At 42.9% G+C, this 22,344-nt stretch overlaps 2 protein-coding genes and 1 pseudogene across 2 annotated transcripts in view; 1 reads left to right on the top strand and 2 right to left on the bottom strand.

Moving 5' to 3' along the window:
• Positions 1–22,344, bottom strand: part of LOC137968034 (neuropeptide SIFamide receptor-like) — a 270,910-nt gene that overhangs the window by 20,007 nt on the left and 228,559 nt on the right. The gene's annotated exons all lie outside the window — the stretch shown is intronic.
• LOC137967535 (neuropeptide SIFamide receptor-like) overlaps positions 7,527–22,344 on the top strand; it is a 29,077-nt gene continuing 14,259 nt past the window's right edge. Inside the window, exon 1 of the mRNA XM_068814041.1 lies at positions 7,527–7,605. Coding sequence (XP_068670142.1) covers positions 7,539–7,605 — 67 coding nt within the window. The 5' untranslated portion in view covers positions 7,527–7,538. The remainder of the gene's footprint in view (positions 7,606–22,344) is intronic.
• On the bottom strand, positions 13,127–15,980 carry LOC137967284 (neuropeptide SIFamide receptor-like; annotated as a pseudogene).

The following is a 22,344-nucleotide window of genomic DNA, read 5'->3' as shown; positions in this document are numbered from 1 at the left end:
CCTCAAATAAAAAAACAAACAGGTTTGACAAACCGAAACTGTACTGACTCATCCATTTCTTTGGATGAGCGGCAAATCATAGAAAGTCGAGGCGGCTGGCAGAGTCTACTTTCCTCTTTCCGACTCATCTAGACTCTGCTCGCAGGGTATTGGCGGTAGAATGATTGAATGAATTATTCAGAAATTAGTATTCTGTCGGCGCGATAGAAAGGCTCCTAGGGTATCATGGGAGCTGTTAGGAGTGTCAAGGATTTTTTAGCGGGAGACTTAACTTTGCTCGTTTTCGGTCGGTCAGTCTCTTTGTTCACTTGTTTTTCTGTTTCGTTCGATCAGTTTTGCATATGCCGTTTAGTTGCCCTTTCATCGGGATCTTTCTTGTGCTGCTTCATTAGATGAAGTTCCCACATATGCTTTTGGCCAGTTCTAAAGGGTGGTTTGTAGTGGTTTTTTGTATCTGGCGTAGTACTTCTTCTCATAAGATTATAAACCTTCAGGTGTTATTTATATAGACCTAGGCTGTAATCAGGATTTATTTGCATTGTATGACTGCCTGACGCGCCCTCAATAAACAAACTTTCATGTTGAAACTCGGGCTTGTGTTGTCAGAATAGGAGGTTAAGTCATAGTCATAATTTATATTTATTTACCCACGAGGAGCTTAGGAGTGGTTACTCGTTGAAACGCTGTCGTGAAACTAAAATGTACCACAGAGAACAGACAACATAGGACCATGAACTCCATGATGGTTGTGAGACGGGCCCTACGGTTTATCGTCCCGATCCGAAAAAAACTAGAGGGTCTCTGAACCAAAAGGTATTTGACCAGAATTATAAAGGCAGCACTTTCTCGTCAGTAATTTAAAGACCCTGAGGGTTGATCCGGCCGCAGTCGAACTCACGACCTCCTGCATGGCAGCTCGGTGTTCAACCGATTGAGCCAATGGTGCGTCTCTGCCAGCAATGGCTGGTTTTGAATGAAACTCCAGTTGTGCACTAGTATTGTAACACTGCTGGGTTGTACGTTGTGACACAGTGATGGTAAGATTTTGTCGCTAGTTTTTTAACTTTTTTCAAGTGCCGACTGCCTTCCAAAAAGAAAAAAATGACCTCAGATGATGTTCTGTCGATAAGATGCTTAAGGCCTAATCTCGCTCTTCAAGGCAGCTTTTTAATGGAGATAGTGCTTCCTCAAATGTTGCTTTTGAACAGTTTGTTCGAAGAAACGTACCGGCCTCTCTTTTGATAAAAACCTTTTAACACCTGACGGGTGACAAGAAGTAAAATGCGCGGAAGAAAGTGAAAGAAAATCCAAACTGGGCTCTACCCCTCGTCAAAGAAACCGAAGGGTGAACGAAGTGCATGCATCACAAGGGGAAGGGGCATCCATCCAACAAGGGGCAACCGCTAAGAAGCTTAACTCCCCGGGAAAAGAGAGTCCTAGAGAAGAGGAGTTCATGGCGGCACTACAAGTAGTCCGTTCAGAACTTACCACTTTAAAAGAATCAGTTGAGAGAAATCTAACCAATGAGGAACGTTTCACCAGGCCCCTACCTGTAAATCAGAATCTGCAAGGGTATCAGGGCCCAAGGGGCTGTATCGACTGTCAAAAGGAAGGAAAGGGGCAGCTGTGCGACCACTGCCACATTTGTGGTAGTAGTGACCATTGGGCCCGTGGATGTCGGAAACGGAGATCAGGGCCGGGAAACAGGCGGGGGCTACAGCCGAGGGACAGAAAGTAGCCCCGCCCCAGGACAGATTTATAAAGTCCCACCAGTGTGCTAATTGTCAGAGGATTGCAGCAGGATCCCAACAAAGTTTCAAACAATGTTTAGGTTGTAAAGCAGTTCGTTATTGTGGTCGAAGTTGTCAGAAACGTCACTGGGACAGTCACAAGGGTCTCTGCCAAGCGATCCAGCAACTGGAAGCTAGGAACAGTTCGCCAGTACTTCGGGGGGATGGTTATGTATTTGCTAGTCATTTGACACCCAGGCAGCGTGTGGTAGTTGCAAGGTTGGTTGGAAAGAAGTGTAAGGTGTCATGTGTTCTCAACGGAGTCCTAGTCGAAGCCCTTTGGAATACGGGTGCACAGGTGTCTATTGTGTCCAAGAGCTGGCTTGAGGAATATTTGCCTTCCTCAAAGTTAAGGAACATTGAAGAGTTGCTTGGCGAGGATGTAAGACTGAACTTAAGAACAGCAAATGGTGGAACCATACCATTTGAAGGGTGGGTGGAAGTACAGTTTCTCTCGTCGGACACAGAGTCATCAAGTTCTCTAACTGTACCATTCCTCATTGCAAAAGATGAGTTGGAAACTCCAATCATTGGGTACCATGTTATAGAAGAAGTACTGAAGGATAGAGAAACCGAAGGAAGCAGCTCCATTGTTGACATCATGAATACGGCTTTAAAGGAAGTAGCACTGGAGAATGTTACTGCGTTGGTTGATTTGGTGCAAAATGCAAGTATGGAGGACATGGGTGTGTTGAAGAATGGTAAGCGCAATCTGACGGTACCACGAGGGCAGGCAGTGACAGTACCGTGTAGAATTAACTGTGGTTCTCTAGACGAGAGGACACCAGTGTTATTTGAACCAGACCCAGGTATGCCTTGGCCAGCGGACTTGGAAGTTGTAGAACAGCTCCTCACCCTACCGCGAGGGTCGCCACACAGGGTGTACATTACAGTCCGTAACCCCTCAAAGCATGATGTAGTCCTTGGCCGGCGAACGCTACTGGGACACTTGCAGCTAGTGCAATCGGTTACCCCTTTGGAAGTAGTAAGAAAGGACCTCCCTCGTACGGAAGCTGGGGATCCAAAGGGAACAGGTGGTACCTCACTCCAGGATGGAAACCCGTCAGTACCCCAACATCAAGTAAACAGGGAAGTTACTAATGAAAGAAAGTCCTTCAAGACACCAGTCGTGGTGTTAGGTGACCTGACAGAAAGTCAACGCCAGTTGGCCATAACCATGCTAGAGGAGGAGGCTGCGTCATTCTCCCAAGATGATGATGATATGGGACGGATAGAGGGACTTCAATTAAATTTGGAGTTGTCAGACACCACTCCAGTCCAGAAGAGCTATTCCTCAATTCTCCGTCCCCTGTATGCTAAAGTTAAACACTACATTGAAGATCTGCTCAACTTGGGATGATGGATAATTAAGTCTCAGTGAAATTATTCATCTCCCGTGGTGTGTGTAAGGAAGAAAGATGGAGGGTTACGCCTGTGCGTGGATTACAGGGAGCTAAATCGTAAGACAGTACCAGATAGGCACCTAATACCAAGAATCCAAGAGACACTGGATAACGTTGGAGGGAACTCCTGCTTTTCAGTGTTAGACCAGGGAAAGGCGTATCATCAGGGTTTTGTTGGGGAAAAGAGCAGACACCTGACTGCCTTGATCACACCTTGGGGTCTGTATGAATGTACTCGGATCCCATTTGGGCTGAGTAATGCACCATCAAGCTTTCAGCGGTTCAAGGAAGATTGTTTGGAAGGTATCCGCGACGAGATTTGCATTCCTTACTTGGACGATGTCATAGTTTATAGTGGAACGTTTGAAGAACATGTGGAAAATTTGCGAATAGTGCTGAGACGCCTGCGCAAACATGGAGTGAAATTGAAGCCAAGCAAGTGTAGTCTGTTCCAGAGAGAGGTCCACTATCTAGGCCGAATTTTAAACCAGTCTGGACACAGTATTGATCCCGAGACTACTAAAGCGGACTAACAGGACTATTAAGCTATTACAGGAGGTACATTAGTGATTTCGCCAAGATTGCAAAGCCCCTTTACGATCTTCTTAAAGAACCTGAAAAGAGAGGACAGTCGCCGCGGCGAACTCAGAGGAGAAATACAAGACCAGTCAGAAATAAGGGAAAAGTGTCATCCCGGGAGCCAGTCAACTGGACCAGTGAACACCAAGCCGCAATCGATAAGCTTATCAGTGCTATTAGTAACCCACCTATGATGGCTTACCCTCAATACACCAAACAATTTATTCTTCACACGGATGCGTCAGAACAGGGCCTTGGGGCAGCACTTTACCAGAAGCAGGCCGGTCAACTAAGGGCAATTGCTTACGGATCTCGTGCGCTAACTGCAGCGGAACGGAACTATCATCTTCAATCCAGTAAGCTGGAATTTCTGGCACTTAAGTGGGCCATAACTGAACATTTTCGGGACTACCTGTATTATGCCCCGCTCTTCACGGTCTACACAGATAACAACCCGTTGACCTATGTCTTAACTACGGAGAGACTAAATGCAACTGGACACCGTCGGGTAGCAGAGATGGCGGACTTCCACTTCACGATAAATTACCGACCAGAGACGGCCAACCGGGATGCTGATGCTCTCTCTAGGATGCATATGTAAACTCGCAGTTGGAGAAGATGGAATCCTCCGGCGCGGAAGTGGCCCTAATCTTCAGATTGTCCTTCCGCAGAAGTTTCAGCGAATGGTCTACAAAGAGTTACATGAAGAAATGGGACACTTAGGGACAGAAAGGGTCCTTCACCCTGCCAGGGAAAGATTTTATTGGCCCCGGATGAAAAGAGACATTGAACATTACGTGACGCATGTTTGTAGTTGCATCAAACAAAAGAGACCAAACATCTTGCCAAAAGCACCAATGGAGACCATACAGAGAAGCACCCTTCGAACTGGTGTCATTGGACTTTGTACACCTTGAAAAAAGCAAAGGGGCATACGAGTATATCCTGGTTACAGTTGATCATTTTACAAGATTTGCCCAAGCGTATGCGACCACCAACAAGTCTGCACGAACAGCAGCGGACAAATTGCATAATGACTTTATATTACGTTTCGGGTTTCCGGCAAGAATCTTGCATGATCAAGGTGGTGAATTTGAAAATCAGTTGTTACATCGGCTGGAGGACAGCTGTGGTATGGTCCGATCTCGAACAACGCCTTATCATCCCCAAGGAAACAGAAAGACAGAACGCCTGAACCAATCACTGCTATCCATGCTAAGAACTTTGCCTGAGCACTAGAAGTCCAAGTGGAAGAACAGCCTCCAAAAGGTGGTTCATGCTTACAATTGCATTCGCCATGAAGCGACAGGATATTCGCCGTTTTTCCTATTGTTTGGCCGATCCCCAAGACTCCCAATTGATGTCATATTTGGTACCAAACCCACTGCTTACTCAAGTTACCCAGCTTATGTTAAGGAGTGGCAAGAGGCAATAAAAGAAGCATACGGAATAGCCACTAGGAAATCTCGGCTATCTGGACTCAGAGGCAAGAAACAATGTGACCGGAGAGTTCACAGTGCAGTACTCCAGCCAGACGACCGAGTCCTTGTACGAAACGTAAGTGAGAGAGGCGGCCCTGGGAAGCTGAGGTCCTACTGGGAAGACACCATCCACCAGGTAGTGAAACGGAAAGGTGAAGAGAGTCCAGTTTATGAAATTATGCCTGAATCTGGTGGAGGGCGACACCGCGTGATTCACCGTAACCTTCTACTGCCATGCAATGATCTTCCTTTTGAAGCAAGGCCCGGTGACACCCGCAAAAGATCAAAACGGAAGTTGCCAACTGCCCAGCCACATTTGTCGTCACCAGGGGCCTCCAATGTCGGAGACAGTTCTGAAGAAGAATCCGCAGGGATGTTAACCTTCACTTCTGTAGAGCCAGAAAGCGCTTTGTCAGACAGTACCTGTTCAGCCAAGGAGCCTTCAGCCAACCAGGCATGCGCGGCCTCCAGTATCTACCAACCTGACCTGCAGATGCAAGCACCGACAGATCCAGTCCTTGAAACATCTGTAGTAGAGCAGTCAGAAGTCTGACCAGGAGAAGGGAGACCGAGAAGGGAGCGCAGACCACCTACCTTACTAACTTATGACAGCTTTGGAACTCCGAGCTATTCACAACCAGCGGGACTGTTTTAATTAGCCACAATGCGGGAGCGGCAGCAGTACCTGTACCCCTGGCACCAGGACCCCTGTGGAGGAATTCCTAATGTGTGCATGAACTCTGTTTGGCCAGTTACTTATGCTGCACCATGCGGATACGTTGGCTCATATCCTTTCTGAAGTGATCAGAAAAATCCTAACACGAACTTTGTGAATTTTTTTTTCTGTTATTAAGTGGACTTAAAAGGACAGAACACAAGTTGCACTTGTTACTTTACAACATCACACTTAGTAGTTTGCCATTGGAAGTCGTTGAACCTTAACAGTATTCCAAACTGTATGTGTATACAAGTCTTAAGTGGTTGTACTCGTGGATTTGTGGTTAGGGCCGGATCACTCCTTTCCACTTGACCTCAGGAATGAAAAGAGGAGACTTGTGTATTGATAACCGCAGACGCCAGTCTTAGATAACGGTCTAATGTCGAGGACGACCTTTTTTTTTCATAAGGGAGAGTGTGTAGGGCCTATACAGTTAGGTTAAGGAATACGGTGTTAACACCTCTCCCCCAAGCAACAAAACTGTAGCAAGGAATCATGGGAAGAATAAAGACACGAGGTTGTTGTTGTCCGCCATTTTGGAATGTGTGTGTGTTTTTAGTGCGAGTCCAAATCCATGCTTCTGTCCGCTCAGTGTGCAACACACCCAGTCACCTTTTACGTGTAACGGATGATTCGTTATCTTCCCCATAAAATATATATTGAAGACACAGTAGTCGTCTTCCGAAAACTTCAAAGTCCCGCAAAAATTGACGTCTCATTTTGTTTTCGTTTGTCACGGGTGTAGGTATGAATTTTAGTCCTTTAAATAGCAAGCTGACTTGCCTATCAGTTAAAACCGAGTTTGAGGGGTTTTTATGTATCTTTTATTAGTTTCGCTCTCTTTGGCAGTCGGCCTTTTTGCAAGAGTGGTTCAGAATCTTCGTATCTGGTTGTTTTTGATAAAAGGAAAGGAAAGGAAAGGAAAGGAACTTTATTTCAGTGTCTAATCTTTTAGCGCTGTAGAGCACTAGTTATCAGGGACACTGTAAATTGAAATTAACAAGTTAACGCAAATCAAATCAAATTTTGGTTTTTGAGGAGAGGGGAAGACCGGAGTACCCGGCGAAAAACCTGTCTGTGCAGAGTAGAGAACCAACAAACTCAACCCACGTATATGACGCCAAGTCCGGGCCACATTGGGTGGAGGCGAGTGCTCTCACCACTGCGTCATCCCATCGCCCAATGTTCTTTGGTTCATCTCAGATCTCTAGGCGGTTTAAGTGGGTTTACGCTGTTGTTGTTTACAATGCTCCGACAAGCGTATTCAAAATACCTCCTTTAATATCATACAAGAGGAGAAAATCATTCAAGGAAATTAATTATAGGTTTCATAATTAGCTGTATCACATTATTTCAAATTTCACTATGTCCAAATTTGCGGTGGATTTTACAATCTGCAACTTGCCGGATGTTAGGTTGACGGATTTTCAAGTCGATGTCGGATTCTCACAACTTTGTTGTCGGGTTTTCCCATTTTTTTTGTCAGGTTTTCAGCAACTCGGATGGCACCTGCAAGCTTCTGTAGATTATCACAGTTATCATTAGGTTACAAAGAACGAGACGAAATATGTCAAGTATAGAGAACTCAATGTCTGCTGAAAAAAAAAAACAGAATTATGGAAAAAGTAACAACAGTAAGTTTTAAAAAAAGTCAGTCTTTCCAAATTGCGAATATTGTGTTAAGAACACATAGACTCATAGTAAACCAAAAAACCATACAAAAGTTGCACAGAGACACCACCACCCTATAGCAGTCTTCTTTTATTCTAAATAAATAAGGAAATAGAATCCTAAAGAAATCTTACTTGAACGGCAAAAGCCAAAAAAGGGAATTTCCCTAAAACCTATTTTATCTTGAAAACACTTTAGAAGATCGGCTTTCCAAAACAGGTGGTTGGCAGTTTCAAGCACTGGAGAGTACCGTGTCACCTTTGAGCACTATTGTAAGCATTCGGCGGCTTTGTTCGAAGAAGGAGTAGGCTTTAATCTTATCCGATAACATGAAAGTAAGCGAATCAAGACATGCAAAGGCCTGTCCGAAAATTAGTTCTTAATGTCGAAGTGCGGATAACCTATATTTTCATTTTTTAATTATTTCCCTTAATCTACATATTAGCTAATGCACGAACACGAAAAAACACACTATTCACTTCATTTTTTCGCTTTCCCAAAGGAATCTCCAACAGATTCAGGTACGTTTGACTGCTGACATTAAAAAAAAAACAAAACAAAAAAGAATAAATGTAGCATTGCCCTTGCGCGAAACTGCAAAATGCACCTAATTAGATGCATGCCTGATTTTGACATCCAACACCAAGTGTCCCTTTAGGTCTAGTAAGCCTTTCTCTTTGCTCCCTATATCCAACAATAAGGTTAGGGTAAAGGCTCGCGTTATTTTTAGCTTAGCTGTTTATCCTTACTTGAGGAGCAACATTTGGGAGACACTTTGCGACGTTTAATTGTCTGTATTCCCAGACACGAGTGATGTTGATGTTGATGTTGGAGAGAAGAGCAAGTGGACACTTCGTGACTCTAGACTGCTAGCAGTCCCTTCTTAGTCAATCCATCCGCCGTACTATGTCACGCAATCGAGTAAAATGACCGAGGGAGGCCATTTTACTAGATTGCTTGACATAGTGCGGAAGGGTCGACTGACCAAGGAGTGCCTGCTAGTAGTCTATCGTGACTCTTGTAAGGAAGATATCTGTTTACAAACATTGATGTCAAATTTCTTTTGGTACAGGAAAAGAGACTTCTGCCATGGGTGTAGAAACTCACTTTGATCCAACCGCCGTCCACAGCTTTGGACGGCGCTCTTCAAGCCGCATGCCCCTTGATATGTTTGCTGACTGTAACTTCATTCTCGTCACCAGAGCCTCGGGTCGACCCAAGGCTCTGGGAAACTCTGTGTAGGCGAACATGCGCCATAGGGTTCTTACAGTCAAAAATTGGCCATTTGAGCCTTATGGCGCCTACTCACTCCTCGTGCTAAGTCATGAATGCACCAATTAGAGACGCTTTTGATTGTTCTTCACGAAAACCAATGAGAAGACTCTTTGTTTCAGGGTTGCCAAGAGCTCTTCTATCCCTCGGTCAAGGGAAGAGCTCTGGGGTCGAGATTGACTGTGACTTGAGCTCGCTGTGTCCCGCGCATTACTTTACAGTAATTCCGCTGTTTTTAAGTGAGCCCACACAACATGAAGTATCACGTGAGGATTCGGTCGCTAAGTAAGCGCCACACGCGCTCAACACAGTGAGTTTCGACTCATGGCAGAGGTCTCTCTTCTCGTACTTGTCAGCCCAGCGAACGCAAAAGAAAAGATACCTGCCAGCAAGGAAGCAAGAAATGAGCTAATGTAAAACAATTTTTTTTTCAGTCCATTTTGGACAAAATTCAAACGCCGTAAACACGATCCTTAGTCCTGAATCTACGCCACCATCCTCCGTACCTTTGGTGCAGCTGAAGGGGTTTACTGCGAAAATATGAGATTTAAGAATTTGTGACGAAAGCCCGTCTAGCTTGAGTAGAAAAGGTTGTCTGCAGATGTTGTTTGGTCTTAATTGTCATCGACTGAGCAAGCCGAGCGAAGACACGAGGCTTGCGAGGAGGTCAGCTTAATGCCGCGCGAGGTATTTCAGCAGGCAGAGAAATTCTCGATCGTGCTGTGAAAGTTAAGCGTAATTTAAGTGTCAGTAGTATAATGTAAGGTTCGCAGGATATTTTAGTAGGGACCAATGAAAGCGCGTGTTTTGATGTGTGATGTCACTAGACAAACTTGCATGACGCGCGCGACTATTTATGATCTTGTGTTGGAGGTGAGCGAAAAACAATTTTTTTCCCATTTCTCTGACCATTGTGTTGTGTACACTTGCTTTGATTGTTCTTTAATATTTATTTTCGAACCATCGTGTTCTATATTGAGTGAACGAGCTCAAAACTAAACTGGCGTACATGTTCTTATCGTCCATTGTTGACAATTTCGACCCTCGGCCCGCGAGTAGAGCAGTTTGTTTTTCGTTTTGTAACCATTGAGTTAACTCTTACAGGTAAATTTGAAATTCCGGTTGAAATGATTTCAACCTAGGTAAATCTAATTTTAAACTAGGTTGAAATTGAAAGTCGGACACATAGACAAAAAGTCCATCAATAGGCCATTTTCGAAATATCAATACTCAGCTTGATAGTGAGGCAGTGAGGACAAAAACAATTGAAACACGTTGGAATGAACGTGAAAAATATTTGCATATCATCCACTTTCCTTTGTCTTTGTCCTCAGAACCTCTCTTTCAAGCTGAATTTTAATATATCGAAAAAGGCCTATTGTTAGCAAGTACGTGTATATTTGTAAGTAATTCGGTGCTGGAAGTAAGGGGATTTGGTTCACGTACGTTTTCATGAGTTAGTCTGGATAAAAGGCTTTGGTTGTTATTAAGTCTAAGCACTGATTTTAAATGGTTAGCATTAAGGTTGGGGTTAGGCATACTGTGCATGATAACCAATTCTGCTCTTTTAATCTCATAGCAGCAGAAAAACAAAACCTTGTTTAATAAGGATATGTACCTTCATGTGACTTTGTTTTATTTTTATTTTTCTGGTTTTTGGAAGGAAAAAGACATCCAAAAATTGACTTTTTGTAGCGAAAACCCCTTTGTGGTTATAAGTACTTGAAACATCAAATACAGAGTTTTTTTTCTGGTAGTTCACGAAGTTTGTATTAAACAGTCATTACTTGTATGTATTTGAACAATGAGAAGTCATTTCCTTGTTTTTGCACCTCTTGTACATGTGTCACTGGTCAAGTGCTTTTTGCACGCGGCAGTGAAATTTATTGTTTTAGTTGTGTCTAATGACACATTCATGTCTTAAGTAATTTGTAGTCTGTTTGGTGCAATCCGAGTGTCAATAATTCCAAATTTGGTTTCAACTTTCATAAATCCATGTTCTTTTTCAATTACTTTACGAAGAAGTGTGTTTGGGTGCAATGGACTTTTGTCCACTTTATTACTTTTTATTTTGACAAAGTTGTTTACTTGGAATGAATCGAAATGGTATTGGGCTTGCTTGTTTTCATTTTGTTGTTGTATTTCCTCTGTGTGCTTCTTGCTTTTTCCTGTTGAGTTGTGTTTATCTCCTTTGTTGACTTGATAAGTGAATAACAAGCACGTTTAGGTGCAGCTTCTGCATCCACATCTTCACATTCTTCTTCTTTTTTGTTGATCAAAGAAATGTTGATCATGTTTCTTGTCTGGGATAGTTTTGGTTTCTTTCCATGGTGGTATGCCAAATACCACTTCATAGAGTGTTTGTTTTGTTTCTTCATGTTCCACAATGTTCTTTTTGTAAGCAGCTTCCCCTATTACCTGACACCAATGATTTGGACTTTTTTCTTTTCTTTAAAGATATTTCTGATGTTTTGCTTTACTGTTTGATTGTTCCTTTCTACCGAACCTTGAGTTGATGGTTTTCTGGCAGCTCCATGAAGTTGAGCGATGCCGTTGTTCTTGCAGAATTGGGACATCAGAGAATTTTTAAATTCCCGTCGATTGTCAGTGTGTATTTTCTGAGGGAATCCAATTGCCAGCGAAGTTGAGACAGGCATTGCAATACATCTTCAGCTTGCTTATTTTTCAATGGATAAAGCCATGAGTATTTTGTGAAATGATCAATAATGTGGAGAATCCAATCGTGTTTGCGGTGACGGTACGTTTCTACGGTCCATTAGGTCCATTTGCACATGCGTTCGGAATCCTCTTGCTTGAATAGGGGCTAGCACAGGCTCTTTTTGTCCTTAGGGTTACTGTCTTCATTACGTGTTTCTAACCACTTCACTGCATCGTTTTAAAAGTTGTCGTCAATAAAAAGTTTTATTTTCCTTGCTTTTGTCTTTTTGGAAGATTTAATTTCACCCAATATCTCTGAATCAAGACAACTTGTGTCAGCCATTTTACGAACCGTTCAAGGCCACGTATTGAGCACTAACTATTGCATAATGCACTGTGACCGAGAAGAGTTTGGGCCCTCTTGCACCAGGAGAAATTATTTGCTATTACAATTAATGACGACTGCTTATCCCAGTCCTGTGTGGTTTAGCGGTTTGTTACAGCGAAGGACTCAATACTAAGGGATGTCAGAGGTGCTCGGTTTACGTCTCGGTAAGTGCAGTTTAAAGCGACTTCCTTCTCTCATGTACACAAAGTAGTGGTAGGTATGACAAATGGATCAGGGAATGGAAGGTTAAGAGGGATAGAGACAAAAAGAAAGAAAGAAAGGAAGAGAGCAGAGAGGAAAGTGGAAGGAGCGAAAGGCGATTTTTTGCTTTTTTGTTTTGTTTTCACCTTCCTCTCCCCCTAAAACAAACGTGCCCCCTTTTTTCAACCACACCCAAAGGAAAATCCCTTTTCAAACAGTTGATAAATAACCTAGGTTTGATTTAAATTTACCTTCTTAGTTTGATTTATTTTATTCTAGTTTGATTTAAATCGACCTGAATTTAATTTCAACCTGTAACAATTCAACGATCAATTTCACTTGTAATTCATGGCTGTATCTTCCAAAATGAAAATTTTACAAGTGAAACAACTTTCATGTGCGAGAGAGTTTGATTCCCCATTACATGTTTCACACTGAAAAGTCTGAAAAGGCTTTGGCGATTTTTTACATGGCACTGATTTTATTCAACTTAATTATTGTATATTCCTGTTAAAATTACAGCCGTTCAAAAATTACAGCAGTACTTTCCATATTATTGCAAAACACGTCGACATCTACAGTGTTGGAGATACAAAGTGTGCCATTTCTATTATTGTATTATTGTTAACTAGATAAGTTGAGTTGCAGTACTTTCGAATAAAAAAAACTTTAAAAAAAAATTTAAAACTCTGATACAAATCTGCAAACTATATGTATTATATTGTATGTATTAGTTGGCACTTAGCGATAGCTATTACTAGTTAAGCGAATAATTAGTTCATGGCACTGCAAAAGAGGAGTATTGCACAGTTGTGTGCTTAAAATCGTGATGATAAAAACAACCATGTTTAGGGTTGACCTTTCCTGCCAAATCTGAGTTGTTTTATTTCACATTTCCCTGATAAAAGGAAATTGTGTGTAAGTTACAAGATCTTGTAAAACTGTTTAAATCGTGCAAGCAGCTATTTCAAAAAGCCAAGAAGATTTATTCGTTTCAGAATTTTGACGTGCAATCGTTGTGGCGGTTGAACCTCCTGCTTGACTTCAACTAATTTCCTTTCCCGCACTTCTGATTACGTCAGAGATATAATAAATACCTTACTAAGCTTCGTTTTCTCTGTACGTACTGTAAGTTACGGATCCTTTCCTGCACATGCACAGTACAAAGTTAAGTGCCGTAAAGGCATATGTCCGAGCTGCATTTGCATTGGTTCTTATCTTTGGTCTGCGCGACTGGTACAGCTTGATTGCGAGCAACTCCTTTGTGAGGCGAGGACAGTTCGACTTTTCCGTTATTTTTATTTGTCACGCAGTCCCGAATAAGACGTGACGGCCCCCAAAAGTCTCCACCTAAGAAGCGAAAAAAAGGGTTGGGACGTGTTCCTTGTCCTGTACGTTCAAGAGCTTCAGAGATATGTTTATGGTGTTTTCGCAGCCAGTTTGATCAGCGCTGGCGGGTTTCTCGTAGCAACTACGTTTGTTCCCCCTTCCGGCATAAGTTTCTTAAAAGCGCAAAAAGGGTCTTACGAAAACCATCGTTCAGAAGTATATACAGACATGGATTAATAGCGCTGTTTGCATGACCTATCCAAAAAAATACCAAGATGACAACAGGTGGTAGTTTGTGCTTTTGATCAGGCCGCAGAAACATGTAAAAATGATTGATATAAGTTGGAAACCAGCACAGCGCGAAAACAACGCATATAACAACCAACAGTCGCACGACCTTGCGCCTGGACGTCTCAACCACGGCACGGTTGCTATCGGTCATGTTGCCTGGAATTTTACGATGAACAAGTTTACGGCATATCAAAGTGTATATAATGATGGTTATGAAGCGTGGCAAGGCGTACATTATGACGAAAAGAGATATGTGAAAGATTTTGAATATGCGATATCTTTCATCGAGATCTTTACTAAGCATACCAAGGTCGCAGTAGTAACCATTGGTGACCGGATCAAATGCCACATCAGAAAAAAACATGTAAGGGAACATTAGTGCAAACGATAGAACCCATATCATCGTTGACAGAATCTTTGGTCGTTGGAAAATTGCTTCTTGAAGAGGAAAGAATACGGCATAAATTCTCGAAGGAAATGAACAATATTGTTAACACTGAAGCTACTATAGAAACAGGAATAGCGTAGAAAAGCATTTTGCAAGTAACGATTCCCAATTTTCCTCCAAACCAAAGGCCTCCGCTGTAAATAAATTTGACTGAGTATGGCATAGCTGTTATAGTCAATGATAGATCTGCAATAGCCATATTTGCTATAAAGAAGTTCGTTACACGTCTAGAAGATTTTTTTCAACACTACAAACAAGCCAAAGGAATTGCCAAAAAAGGCTATCAAGAAGGTAAGTGCATATGCTGATGTCAAAGCAATCTGGGCGTTCGATGATAAATAACCAGGAACTTGTCGTGTGGAACTGGATTCGCTTGTTCCTAAAAGGCAAATAATAATAATAGTAATAATGAGGATGATGATGATGATGATAACAAGTCAGACCAGTTAACGCAAATTGTTTTGCATTGGAACTAATGAGGTTACGTTCGACCCAGATACCGATAGATCTCTTCTCTTTATTTGTTTTTTTCAACGCTATGGATGGAAATTAGTTGCCAGATGGGGAATATGGTGACATATAATGTGTTAAAAGGACTGAGGTATAACGGGAGGTGTAATAAAGGAATCCATGGTTTTGCCTCAGAATAGTCTTAGGGGAAAACGAAATCAAAGCGAGGTGATCCTGTTGAAGGCGAACCGGCACTTCGTGTATTAAACTATTGGACTAAATAAGCTATCAACAACAATGAGCCACCTCGGTAAACACCGAAAACAACAAACCCGTTTTGATTTGCTTACCTTTTGTTTCTGTGCCGTTGTTGGTGCCGTTCATTTTATTTTTACCTTCAAGGAATCGTGACGTATGTGTTGAGACAATAAGGACGAACTTGAGTAAATTCCTCATAGCTGTGAGATCAAGTTAATTAAAGGAAAACATGTAAGTAACGTGATAAAAAAAAAATTAAATGTATAGAAGTGCATATGTCCTTCTATGTGAATGTTCCTTTCAGTTCGCCCGGAAAGGTGTCGAAGCGAGATAAACTAAGAATAAAGCCAGGATCCGAGCTAGGATCGGAGCCAGGATTCGAGACCTAACCGAGACCTAACCTAACCCTAACTAGACCTAACTAGACTAGAACCAACCTAAATAGACCTAACGTAACCGATTCGAGACCTAACCTAACCGAGAGATTCGAGAATAAATAGCGGAGAAAGCTCATCTTAGCTCGAATCCTGGCTGGAATCCTGCCTCGGATCCTAGCTCGAATCCTGGCTCGGATCCTAGCTCGAATCCTGGGTCGAAGTTTAGGTATGCTCTGTCGAAGCTGTCGCTGTTTTGCCTATCTAGCTACTTTACTATGTTAGAATCCAGGTTGGTCCTCAGCTCGGTTTAACCAAATATAAGCAAAAGCGGCAAGCGCGATTTGCAAATTCTATTGAAGATCTGGATTCGATTTGGATTCCTTTCCAGCGTGTACAATATATCCGGATTTTTCGCAATGTTTAGAGATTAGTGAGGGAGAAACGTAAGCAACCAATATTCAGCTGGAGCCTCGGATTCTTCACAAGTGTGTAAGGTGAAGTGTTGCGAGATCTCCACTCGCTTGGCGGATGTACACCGGTAAATAAACATCACCATGATGCATGGTCAGCAGCTACAGTTTCTTCAACAGATTCTTACATCGGTCTGCGACGGCTTATGACTTGTTTGAACCAGTTTTTTAACTTCATCTGTCAATTAGCTTCAACTTTCAACTCCAACTAACCAGCTTTCACAAATTCAGGTCTTTTATAGTATACATAGAGTTCATTAAACCCAAACAGTTAAATTAAAGTAAACACTAAGTAATAACTAAGTTTCACAGTTCACATTTTATTAGCATATTATTAGAACGAAAACACTTTACTTTGCAAACCTGTGCTTAGAAAACTAAGGAACAGAATAAAAAAGTAACAACAGCAAGTTTAAAACAAAGTTAGTCTTTCCAAATTGCGAATATTGTGTTACAGAACGCTTAAATTCATAGACCCACAAACCATAAAACCATACAGAAGTCGCACAGCCTGGAGGAAAGGAAGGAAGTTCATTTAATTGTCTAGTCGTTCTAGCACTGGAGCACTAATTGGGGAAAACCGGATTACCCGGAGATAACTAAGTCTAGATAACTAAATGTCTGCTGTGATAAGTTAGAGGAGAGCACGTAACTTTACAAACCTGTGCTAAGAAAACTAAGGAGAATGAAAAGTAACAAAAGCAAGTTTAAAACAAAGTTAGTCCGATTTCAAATAGCGAATAATGTGTCAAAGAACACTTAGATCATAAACCACAAAACCGTACAGAAGTCGCACAGCCTGGAGACACCACCCTATTTTCTAAAAAGAGAAGGATATAAAATCTTAAAAACAAACTCGCTTGAACGGTACAGGCAAAAAGCAATTTCCCAAAAGCCATTTTGCACAGGACGGGACGAATATCTCTTAAAAGTCGTTAATTAAAAGTGTCTCCGGTGTTAAGTCTGAGCTTTTATCTCATGCAGAAACTTCTACAAACACATAATTACTTATATTCAAAACTGAATGACATTTAGACATAGTGAAATTTGTCAAATGAACCAATGTGATTGACATGCACGGTGTACCTTTTGTGGTTACAGATAATTATGAAACCCCGCAATTCACAGTTTTGCTTTAACAAACATTCACTTCCGCAGTAATCTTATTTTCTTGTATGATATTAAATGTAATATCTGGCGGTTTACCCAGTGAGCAGAGTCTCTTTCAGTCTTCCTAGATAAGTCGGGAAGAAGAAAGTAGACTCTGCCAGCCGGCTCAACATTTCGTGTTGAGCATGCGTTAAGAGTTCAAACGTATTCGGGAGTCAGTCACTCGTGACTGATGACCGTAAAACCACAAAACCAAAACAAACAGTAGGGATATTTTCGAAACGAATCATTTCCCTCGAGACCCAAGATAGTCCAAGTTTCTAAATTGCCATTTCAATTTTTACTAAGAAAATTAATAGGTTTCTCAATTCTAGCAAACTAGTTCCTGTAACCGACATACGGAGGAAATACTCATGGCAATTTTAATAGACAGCTACAAATTGTCACGCTGTTGTAAATTTAAAAAATATTGACGACGCCTGGCGATTGATCATGCCCTCAAATAAAAAAAAACAGGTTTGACAAGCCGAAACTGTACTGACTCATCCATTTTTTTGGATGAGCGGCAAATCATAGAAAGTCGAGGCGGCTGGCAGAGTCTACTTTCCTCTTTCCAACTTATCTAGACTCTGCTCGCAGGGTACTGGCGGTTGAATGATTGAATGAATTATTCAGAAATTAGTATTCTGTCAGCGCGATAGAAAGGCTCCTAGGGTATCATGGGAGCAGTTAGGAGTGTCAAGGATTTTTAGCGGGAGACTTAACTTTGTTCGTTTTTGGTCGGTCAGTCTCTTTGTCCACTTGTTTTTCTGTTTCGTTCGATCAGTTTTGCATATGCCGTTTAGTTGCCCTTTCATCGGGATCTTTCTTGTGCTGCTTCATTAGATGAAGTTCCCACATATGCTTTTGGCCAGTTCTAAAGGGTGGTTTGTAGTGGTTTTTTGTATCTGGCGTAGTACGTCTTCTCATAAGATTATAAACCTTCACGTGTTATTTATGTAGACCTAGCCTGTAATCAGGATTTATTTGCATTGTATGACTGTCTGACGTGCCCTCAATAAACAAACTTTCATGTTGAAACTCGGCCTTGTGTAGTCAGGATAGGAGGTTAAGTCATAGTCATAATTTATATTTATTTACCCACGAGGAGCTTAGGAGTGGTTACTCGTTGAAAAGTTGTCGTGAAACCAAAATGTACCACAGAGAACAGACCACATAGGACCAGGAACTCCATGATGGTTGTGACACGGGCCCTACGGTATATCGTCCCGATCCGAAAAAACTAGAGGGTCTCTGAACCAAAAAGTTATTTGACCAGAATTATAAAGGTAGCACTTTCTCGTCAGTAATTTAAAGACCCTGAGGGTTGATCCGGCCGGAGTCGAACTCGCGACCTCCTGCATGGCAGCTCGGTGTTCAACCAACTGATCCAATGGTGCGTGTCTGCCAGCAATTGCTGGTTTTGAATGAAACTCCAGTTGTGCACCAGTATTGTAACACTGCTAGGTTGTACGTTGTGACACACTGATGGTAAGATTTTGTCGCTAGTTTTTTAACTTTTTTCAAGTGCCGACTGCCTTCCAAAAAGAAAAAAATGACCTCAGATGATGTTCTGTCGATAAGATGCTTAAGGCCTAATCTCGCTCTTCAAGGCACTTTTTTAATGGAGATAGTGCTTCCTCAAATGTTGTTTTTGAACAGTTTGTTCGAAGAAACGTACCGGCCTCTCTTTTGATAAAAACCTTTTAACACCTGACGGGTGACAAGAAGTAAAATGCGCGGAAGAAAGTGAGAGAAAATCCAAACTGGGCTCTACCCCTCGTCAAAGGAACCCAAGGGTGAACGAAGTGCATGTATCACAAGGGGAAGGGGGATCCATCCAACAAGGGGAAACCGCTAAGAAGCTTAGCTCCCTTATAAAAGAGAGTCCTAGAGAAGGAGAGTTCATGGCGGCACTACAAGTGGTCCGTTCAGAACTTACCACTTTAAAAGAATCAGTTGAGAGAAATCTAACCAATGAGGAACGTTTCATCAGGCCCTTACCTGTAAATCAGAATCTGCAAGGGTATCAGGGCCCAAGGGGCTGTATCGACTGTCAAAAGGAAGGAAAGGGGCAGCTGTGCGACCACTGCCACATTTGTGGTAGTAGTGACCATTGGGCCCGTGGATGTCGGAAACGGAGATCAGGGCCGGGAAACAGGCGGGGGCTACAGCCAAGGGACAGGAAGTAGCCCCGCCCCAGGACAGATTTATAAAGTCCCACCAGTGTGCTAATTGCCAGAGGATTGCAGCAGGATCCCAACAAAGTTTCAAACAATGTTTAGGTTGTAAAGCAGTTCGTTATTGTGGTCGAAGTTGTCAGAAACGTCACTGGGACAGTCACAAGGGTCTCTGCCAAGCGATCCAGCAACTGGAAGCTAGGAACAGTGCGCCAGTACTTCGGGGGGATGGTTATGTATTTGCTAGTCATTTGACACCCAGGCAGCGTGTGGTAGTTGCAAGGTTGGTTGGAAAGAAGTGTAAGGTGTCATGTGTTCTCAACGGAGTCCCAGTCGAAGCCCTTTGGGATACGGGTGCACAGGTGTCTATTGTATCCAAGAGCTGGCTTGAGGAATATTTGCCTTCCTCAAAGTTAAGGAACATTGAAGAGTTGCTTGGCGAGGATGTAGGACTGAACTTAAGAACAGCAAATGGTGGAACCATACCATTTGAAGGGTGGGTGGAAGTACAGTTTCAGCTCTCGTCGGACACAGAGTCATCAAGTTCTCTAACTGTACCATTCCTCATTGCAAAAGATGAGTTGGAAACTCCAATCATTGGGTACCATGTAATAGAAGAAGTACTGAAGGATAGAGAAACCGAAGGAAGCAGCTCCATTGTTGACATCATGAATACGGCTTTAAAGGAAGTAGCACAGGAGAATGTTACTGCGATGGTTGATTTGGTGCAAAATGCAAGTGTGGAGGACATGGGTGTGTTGAAGAATGGTAAGCGCAATCTTACGGTACCACGAGGGCAGGCAGTGACAGTACCGTGTAGAATTAACTGTGGTTCTCTAGAGGAGAGGACACCAGTGTTATTTGAACCAGACCCAGGTATGCCTTGGCCAGCGGACTTGGAAGTTGTAGAGCAGCTCCTCACCCTACCTCGAGGGTCGCCACATAGGGTGAACATTACAGTCCGTAACCCCTCAAAGCATGATGTAGTCCTTGGCCGGCGAACGCTACTTGGACACTTGCAGCTAGTGCAATCGGTTACCCCTTTGAAAGTAGTAAGAAAGGACCTTCCTCGTACGGAAGCTGGGGATCCAGAGGGAACAGGTGGTACCTCACTCCAGGATGGAAACCCGTCAGTACCCCAACATCAAGTATACAGGGAAGTTGCTAATGAAAGAAAGTCCTTCAAGACACCAGGCGTGGTGTTGAGTGACCTGACAGAAAGTCAACGCCAGTTGACCGTGACCATGCTAGAGGAGGAGGCTGCGTCATTCTCCCAAGATGATGATGATATGGGACGGATAGAGGGACTTCAATTAAATTTGGAGTTGTCAGACACCACTCCAGTCCAGAAGAGCTATTCCTCAATTCTCCGTCCTCTGTATTCTGAGGTTAAACACTACATTGAAGATCTGCTCAACCGGGGATGGATAACTAAGTCTCAGTGAAATTATTCATCTCCCGTGGTGTGTGTAAGGAAGAAAGATGGAGGGTTACGCCTGTGCGTGGATTCCAGGGAGCTGAACCGTAAGACAGTACCAGATAGGCACCTAATACCAAGAATCCAAGAGACACTGGATAATCTTGGAGGGAACTCCTGGTTTTCTGTGTTAGACCAGGGAAAGGCGTATCATCAGGGTTTTGTTGGGGAAAAGAGCAGACACCTGACTGCCTTCATCACACCTTGGGGTCTGTATGAATGTACTCGGATCCCATTTGGGCTGAGTAATGCACCAGGAAGCCTTCAGCGGTTCATGGAAGATTGTTTGGAAGGTACCCGCGACGAGATTTGCATTCCTTACTTGGACGATGTCATAGTTTATAGTGGAACGTTTGAAGAACATGTGGAAAAATTGCGAATAGTGTTGAGACGCCTGCGCAAACATGGAGTGAAATTGAAGCCAAGCAAGTGTAGTCTGTTCCAGAGAGAGGTCCGCTATCTAGGCCGAATTTTAAACCAGTCTGGACACAGTATTGATCCCGAGACTACTAAAGCGGACTAACAGGACTATTAAGCTATTACAGGAGGTACATTAGTGATTTCGCCAAGATTGCAAAGCCCCTGTACGATCTTCTTAAAGAACCTGAAAAGAGAGGACAGTCACCGCGGCGAAGTCAGAGGAGAAATACAAGACCAGTCAGAAATAAGGGACAAGTATCATCCCGGGAGCCAGTCAACTGGACCAGTGAACACCAAGCCGCAATCGATAAGCTTATCAGTGCTATTACTAACCCACCTATGATGGCTTACCCTCAATACACCCAACAATTTATTCTTCACACGGATGCGTCAGAACAGGGCCTTGGGGCAGCACTTTACCAGAAGCAGGCCGGTCAACTAAGGGAAATTGCTTACGGATCTCGTGCGCTAACTGCAGCGGAACGGAACTATCATCTTCAATCCAGTAAGCTGGAATTTCTGGCACTTAAGTGGGCCATAACTGAACATTTTCGGGACTACCTGTATTATGCCCCGCTGCCCCGCTCTTCACGGTCTACACAGATAACAACCCGTTGACCTATGTTTTAACTACGGCGAGACTAAATGCAACTGGACACCGTTGGGTAGCAGAGCTGGCTGACTTCCACTTCACGATAAAGTACCGACCAGGGACGGCCAACCGAGAGGCTGATGCTCTCTCTAGGATGCATATGGAACAGTTCATAGACATGTATACTGAAGAAGTAGAACCGCATTGGATTAAAGCCACAGTGGAAGCACTGAATGCCCAGCAGAAAGGAGATTCAGTTTGGTTCCTATCGCTATCCTGTCAGCCAAGTGAAATGGGACACATTATGAATGTGGATTATGAACCGAGGGTGCAACCTCTCACACCTAAGGAACTGTACGAGGCTCAGAGGAAAGACAAGGCGATGAGTGCAGTGATTCGGTATAAGGAAACCGGCAAATCACTCGCAGCACAAGACAGGCGCCAGGCGTCACCTGCAGTACAGTCCCTTCTCCGTGAATGGAGTAAACTCGCAGTTGGAGAAGATGGAGTCCTCCGGCGCAGAAGTGGTCCTAATCTTCAGATTGTCCTTCCGCAGAAGTTTCATCGAATGGTCTACAAAGAGCTACATGAAGAATTGGGACACTTAGGGACAGAAAGGGTCCTTCACCTTGCCAGGGAACGATTTTATTGGCCCCGGATGAAAAGAGACATTGAACATTACGTGACGCATGTTTGTAGTTGCATCAAACAAAAGAGACCAAACATCTTTCCAAAAACACCA

Source organism: Montipora foliosa, chromosome 8 (genome assembly GCF_036669935.1).
Source record: "Montipora foliosa isolate CH-2021 chromosome 8, ASM3666993v2, whole genome shotgun sequence".
Lineage (NCBI taxonomy): Eukaryota > Metazoa > Cnidaria > Anthozoa > Scleractinia > Acroporidae > Montipora > Montipora foliosa.
Note: the sequence above shows the minus strand (reverse complement) of the source record. Positions and strands in the feature narration are given on the sequence as shown.